This window comes from Cornus florida, unplaced genomic scaffold, assembly GCF_030987335.1.
Source record: "Cornus florida cultivar Cherokee Brave unplaced genomic scaffold, ASM3098733v1 CherokeeBrave_3.0.0_Hap2_Chr09, whole genome shotgun sequence".
NCBI classification, from domain to species: domain Eukaryota; kingdom Viridiplantae; phylum Streptophyta; class Magnoliopsida; order Cornales; family Cornaceae; genus Cornus; species Cornus florida.
The window spans coordinates 84,397,162-84,404,484 of record NW_026775579.1 but is presented as its reverse complement, the minus strand read 5'-3'; the positions used below and the strand labels follow the sequence as shown (position 1 = coordinate 84,404,484).

At 38.4% G+C, this 7,323-nt stretch overlaps 1 protein-coding gene across 1 annotated transcript; it reads right to left on the bottom strand.

Moving 5' to 3' along the window:
* Positions 1-380: 380 nt before the first annotated feature.
* LOC132274794 (UDP-glycosyltransferase 75C1-like) lies at positions 381-2,105 on the bottom strand. Its single transcript, XM_059776125.1, has one exon. The coding sequence runs from the start codon at positions 1,986-1,988 to the stop codon at positions 606-608; it is 1,383 nt and encodes a 460-aa protein (XP_059632108.1). The 5' UTR covers positions 1,989-2,105; the 3' UTR covers positions 381-605.
* Between the last annotated feature and the right edge of the window lie 5,218 nt (positions 2,106-7,323).

Genomic DNA, 7,323 nt, shown 5'->3' with positions numbered 1-7,323 from the left:
TATAAATCATTGAAATTTTTTACTTAATTAATAAAATTTCTGTCACTAATTTTACTATCTCTTGACCAATACCACCCATTTCGACTTCAAAATGATTTGATTCGGCTGTTCGTGTCTACAAAAATATAGCCACATGTTTGTGATAATTCTTTTGTTCGAGAAAACCAATTTTGAAAATCAACAGGACAATGTCATGTAATGTCAATGAGAAAATAAGTTCAAACAAATGGCAAAACATGATGAAAAACATCAGCGTTCAAGGGACTAATAGTAGAATGCACACGTTGTCATCCGAGCTACACAACAATGTTCTCTTTATCTCTACATTTAAAATCTCTATATTTATACATATATGTAAATATGAAAATCAAGCCAATTCATGTTACAAACAAACCCTTCTTCTTTAATTCATTCTAAGGATTACCAAATACATTATTTATTTATTTATTTCAAATTACCGAAAATAAAAATAAAAATAAAAATAAAAATAAAAATACATCATCTTTTAGAATTACAAAATGTGACAACGAAGCAAAAAGTAAAACAAAAAGTGAACAAGAAGGAAGATTCAATCAAGAACAAATTTCTTGCTACCAAACAAGCTTTTAATTTCCGACCTCACTCACAAAAGCTTTGAGATTCATGTCCGAAGACCCACCTTCTTTCACAGCTTCCCTAGCCAATTCCTTCCATTTCTTGGCATTTCCTCTCATTTCTTTCCCTTTTTCTCCATCCCCCATCACCATTTCTATGCACCTCTTAAACTCCTCCCTCTCAGCTATTCTTTCTTCATTTACCGTCACCCTCACCCCCGTCTCCCAAACATGTGTGATCAGTTTTGCGTTAGTCTCCTGCTCCATCCGTCCCGGAAATGCCACCATTGGAACCCCAAAAACCAAACTTTCCAATGTAGAATTCCACCCGCAATGCGTCACAAAACATCCCAATGAAGGGTGTGACAGAACCTCCACCTGAGAACACCATGGCACAATCATCCCCTGCTTTTCCAATTCCTCCATGCAACTTATTTCGTTTTCTACATTCTCACCATATTGATCAGTTTTTCTTACCACCCACAAGAATGGTCTTTGGCTTTCCAACAACCCGTGTGCCATCTCTTCCCTTTGTTTCTCTGATAGCACGGAAATGCTTCCGAATGATAGATAAACAACAGAGGATTCTGGCTTTGAGTTCAACCATTCTACATACTCCGTTGACTTCTGAAACATATCACCTTCATTTGAAGTATCAGATGGATCTTTTCCATCCAAAAAAGCTGATGGGATTAACGGCCCAATTGGAATCATGTTGAGCTTCTTGATAGCTCGTAGAGTATTGGATTCCAAAGCATCGATTGTGTTTACTAGTACTTGTGGATTTGGTTCGGCATCAAGTATCTCTACGTGCTTTTTGAATTCTAGCAGTTCAAAATTGTAGGGATCTGAATGGAGTAGAAAGGAAGGAATGTCACGGCTAGTGAGCAGTGGAAGTCCTGGCAATTCAATGGCACAAAAAGGGTCACGGCTCCTTTTTCTAATAACATCCGCATACCCATTGAAGTAATAGTAGAAGATGTCCAAAATAGCTGCTGGTTGGATCCAAAGAAGCGTGGATGGTACGTGAAGGTTATGTGTCACTTCTGCCACCCATGGGATATATGTGGTGTAGACCACACGTGTGATGGGACGGCCTTCGTCTGCGCTGGCATTGATGAGATTCGCAACTGCTCGAGAACCGTGAAAACGGATTGCGGACGTGACTTCTTTGATTTCCTCAGCTTTAAAGCCGTTATCGTAGCCATCGGAGAAAGGGACTAGGGTTAAACCATGTGGGGTTGGAGTGGTTTTGTTCATTCGCCGGATGGCGGAGAGGGTGGTGGCAAACGTAACTTTGACACCCCTTGCCACCAGGCGTTTGGCGAATTGGAGGGACGGATTGATGTGGCCTTGTCCCGGAAAAGTTACAAGAAGGATGTGGCCTTTATCCATTCCGGTGGTGGCGGTGGTGTGTAATAGTGGTGGTGAGGCAGGGGTATGACCAGGGAATGCAAATTGCAAATGTCTTGCTTGTGAGTTGGGATGAGAAGTGTGACTTGATGGGCATGTATATGTATAGAATTCAAGGGCAACAATTGGAGTTTGTAACGTCTCGATCTCCTATCTATCTACCATTCTTCCAATCTTTTTGCTATCATTTTATTCATTAACAACATCACTTTCCGCCACATGGTTATGTTTTAGCAAAAGTCCTTTTCGTATGACGCAAAGCCACCACCCATGAAGAGGTAGAATACAGTTTGTGTTTCTGTGATATGTATATATGTATGTGTGTGTATTTGTATGTGTATGTGTATGTATCTGAGTTATACTATGGTGAAAGTGCTCTGACGATGAGCTCTGGCCCTAAATTTTCTGCTGCCTTCTATATTTTCTCAGCAACCAAACAAACACAGATGGGAAAAGATTGTAAGCATTGGCAACAATTAGCAGTTAATCAATTGACTATCATCACATGAGAGTTGAGACTATGATTTGCCTATAAAAAAAGCAAGAGAGAGAGAGAGAGAGATTCGTTTTTTATTTGAAACAAAGGGAAAAAGAAAAAGAAAAGGTTACTCACTCTGATGGCCCATCCGATTATCCTTTTTGACCTCAAGTTCCTTTGGGACTCCACCATAAATATCTCAAAAAACACAATTTTTCTGTTTCTGTGATTCAGATTCCATATCCAATTTCTAAGTCTCAATATACCAAAAATTCAGAGCAAAATATATCTATATCTATAATTTTATTCATGAAAATGAGAATGGTGTACTTGAAAGAAATGATCATACATTTGATTTGGAAAAGGCTCGAAACCAAGCTGCAACAATGTAAAGCAACTTAAACCTGAGCCCAATAAAATTATTATTTTATAATGAAAATATGATATTCTACTTTTCTTGATCCTAAATTCCTAATGTAGTTATTTTATTATATTTATTTTTTAATAAAAAGTCCAGAATTCTCAACTAATCCACTGAATTCGTGCAAGACACTTCCACACAGAACTGAGTAAAACTTAAACTATGTTCGTGGCGTAACTCGGAGAAAAACTTCTCTGTACCTTTGATTTACTACGTGTCAGTATATAAAACAACCTGGCACAATTAAATTTTTCTCTTTAATTTGAAGTTTTATGACCTAAGAAATTATTAATATTATTATTATTATTACGTAACTTTCTAAAAAATATTATATACTAGGGTGTTTTATCTTTGTGATAGTAGCCTGCACCATTGGAAGGAAGAGTTTTTTTCGGAGAGGACCAAAACCTATCGTCTTACCACTCTTCTATTTAGATTTCTATTCAACGCTAAGAAAAAAAAAAAAAAAAAAGGGCTAATCGGTCAGTCTGAATAACTATAAATTAAATAAATTGCTTTATAGAATAAATTATATTGTTATTAGGATTTTGTAACCTTCTTTATATTATAATTAATTTTTGGTCAATTTCTGTTCAAAATCCCATAAAAAACATGGGATTGTTTTTCAATTCCAGATTTGTGTTATCTTCCTTCTTCCATGACATAGGGTGGGGTTGTTCCCATGCAACGTGGCATATACTTTTATCCAGGCAAGGATCTGTTAAGGGCTCAGTGGGGCATGCGTTCTTCAACGACTCAAAACTAATACTTTCTAAACAAAAAAAAAAATTCGGCATGATCTCCCCTAAAAATAGGCCTATCACAACCTGTTTAATTGCATTTTTAACCTATCATGGCTCAAATTCCGAATTCACGGCAATAGTAGATGATAATACACAATCAAATGACCTCAATAATACTTCAAACTAGTATTACTCTCCCCATTTATCAATAAGGTTTACATGTTATCAAATTCACATCCAAAATATCATTAAATACCTTAATTACATTACATGACAAAGTTTTGCAAAATATGCATATACACCTTCACACTTTTAGTGCTTTGCAAAAATAATGGGAGATATACAAAAGACAGAAAAGTGAGCTTCTAGTATCGCTCAAGCTTGAGGTGGGTTGTCGTTCACCGGTTCTTTTCCAAGACTTGAAAAAAATGTATAAATAGTAGGGTGAGCTATATGCTCAGTAGGTGACACTTAAGACACAAATCTTGTGTCCTTGTGAATTCAAGCAAAGCATAGGCCAATGGGAGATAGGGATCATACAACGTAGGGGATCAAATACAACATACAATTCAATTCCAATTATAAATAATGCAATGCAATGCAATGAAATGCAATGCATGTCAATGACACTCCCCATTTTCATTCTCAAAACCATCACTTTTAAACGTTAATACAGCCCGCCCTTTGGTAACCCCGCCGCGACACGAGAGGAGGATTGGCTAGTGTCCCTGACCCTTGGTAACCCCGCGGCGTCATTATGGGGCCCAGCTAGCTCAACCACACTAGGGCGACTCCCTAGTCCCCTCTAGGCTATATTAACCTCCGGCCCGTTGGTAACCCCGCAGCGATCGGGTTTATCAAAACCATTTCACAAAAACTATCATTTCCCAAAAATTCCTTATTTTCATTTCAAGACAAATTCTCCCATTTCATGCATCCCAATGACATGTCCAAGAATGTACATATAATCTCAATATCATGACAATGTGAAATTTTGGCACAATACAATTAAGCATGGTCTCATACATCACTTTCAGCAAATTTACACATAGTAGACATAAACTCAACACACAGGCAAGCTTTTCACATAATACATCACATGTGCATAAACATACATTTCTCTAGACAACATTAAAATAATCATTAACACAATTAATCCCCAAGTAAAGCATGTTAGTACATAAAAGAGGTATAATTCACAAAAAAACACCATAAAGCCATCATCTATACATGCTTTTCACATAGACAAGTCATAACCCTAAGACATGAATTTTTTCTAAACATCATTTACACCTCATTGAAGCAATTAATTCTCAAATTTAGCATGTCTAGCACAACAAAAGAGCATAACTCACAATGGAACAAGAAGAGAGTGGATTAAGATGCCCCTACCTCAAGATTGCACCAAAACCCTAGAAATGGGTCTAAATTTTCGAGTTCCAAAGAAGGCTCAAAACTGAAAATTGCTTGCATCAACGCGTAGAGCTTGTCACACTCGTCGTTTTGCCTTAAACGGCACCTAAATCCGACAAGGATTGAGAGAGTAATCAAGGGTTAAAGCTTGAAGTGAAAAAAAAAAGAAAAAAGGAAAAAGAGAAGGAGCCGAGAGCAGCAGTAGGGAGAAAGAGAGAGGAAAAAAACAGAGACTAACTTGGTCTCTTAATTCATTTAAAAGGGACGTGGGTCCCACCTCTCTTTTTCTAATTTCTTTTTCTTTTTTTTCTTTTTTTTCTTTTTTTTTTTTTTTTTCCACACCGCACACACAGGCATATATATATATATAAAGGCACAAACATTACACTCTCCCCTACTTTAAAAGATTTCGTCCCCGAAATCAAGACATACTTGAGGAAGAAAACAACTTTGGATACTTGGAGCGAACCTCCTGTTCAAGCTCCCAAGTAGCTTCCTCGACTCCGTGGTGTCTCCAAAGGACTTTCACCATTGGTATCGTCTTGTTCCTCAACACCTTCTGTTGTGTGTCAAGAATCTGAACTGGTCCTTCCTCGTAGGAAACATCCTCATCAATATCCACATCAACCCAACTCAAAATGTGAGATGGATCCGGCTCGTACTTCCGTAACATCGATACATGGAAAACATTGTGGACCCTATCCAATTGTGGTGGCAAAGCAAGCCTGTAGGTAACCTCTCCTACTCGGTCCAAAATCTCAAACGATCCAATAAATCATGGCGACAACTTGCCACTTTTTCTGAATCTCATCAATCCCTTCCATGGAGAAACCCGTAGAAAAACGCACCTCAAAGGATAACAGTCGTCTCCGCTTATCCGCATAGCTCTTCTGTCGGCTTTGAGCTGTAAGTAACCTCTGTCTTATCAACTTAATTTTCTTAGTAGTCTCGAGTACAATGTCGGGTCCTAAGGCGGCTGTCTCACCTTCCTCAGTCCAACAAACAGGAGACCTACAAGGTCTACCATACAACGCCTCAAATGGAGCCATTTGGATACTCGCCTGATAACTGTTGTTGTAGGCAAACTCAATAAGTGGAAGGTGATCCTCCCAACTACCTCCCAAATCAAGTACACATGCCCGAAGCATATCCTCCAAAATCTGGATAATACGTTCCGACTGACCGTCTATCTGTGGATGGAATGCCGTACTAAGATGCAACGCTGAACCAAACGCTGCTTGAAGTCCTTCCCAGAACTTCGAAGTGAATTTGGCATCCCTATCTGACACAATGGTTACAGGAACTCCATGCAACCTTACAATCTCCTTCACATAAAGAACACCAAGCTTCTCTGCATCATCTGTTGCCTTAATAGGCAAAAAGTGAGCCATCTTAGTCAATCTGTCAATGATGACCCATACGACCTCATTGCCCCTTCTTGACCTTAGAAAACCTGTCACAAAATCCATAGCAATATGCTCCCATTTCCATTGCGCTACAGGTAATGGTTGCAACAAACCTGCTGGCCTCTGATGCTTGGCCTTTACCTGCTGACAGGTAAGGCATCTAGCCACAAACTGTGCAACATCATTCTTCATCCCGCTCCACCAATACTGATGTCTCAAATTGTGATACATTTTAGTACCACCTGGATGAACTGCAAAGCGGGAAGTGTGAAACTCCCGTAAGACGTCCTTACGACAACATGTGGGAACCACCAACAAACCCCTGAACCGTAGACCCCCATCTGCATACAAGGCCCAATCTTTCATTGTCTCACCACTAGAGATCAAAGCGTGGATGGCATCTAAGTCCGGGTCCTGTCTCTGTGACTCAATCACTCGTACAACAAGAGTAGGCTGAGCCACAAGACTAAATAAGAATGCCGACTCACTGTAACCATCATCATCAAAACACCGTAATCCCATCTCTGCCAGGTTTTCAAGCATCTTCCACTTCCGAATAGCTAAACTGGCCAAAGTTCCACGAGATTTCTGTAATACCCCTAGTTTTCAAAAGGATAAAATGGGAATTTAATTTTGATTATCTAAGTGACTTATGTACTTATTTGATTAGTTGTATTTATGGTATTTGTTTAAATTAATTGCTTTGTTTAAATTAATTGCTTGATTAATTGTGTGTTTAAATTAATATTGTTTAAGTGTGTTTTATTTTGTTTTTCATTTGACTTGAAATTTTATGTGTGTTCTGTGTGGTTTTTAGTCATAATTATTTATTTATTTTCCTTAATTATGTTTAAGG

Coding starts and splice junctions, on each gene's coding strand:
- LOC132274794 (XM_059776125.1), bottom strand. CDS start 1,988: ATGGATAAAGGCCACATCCTTCTTGTAACTTTTCCGGGACAAGGCCAC.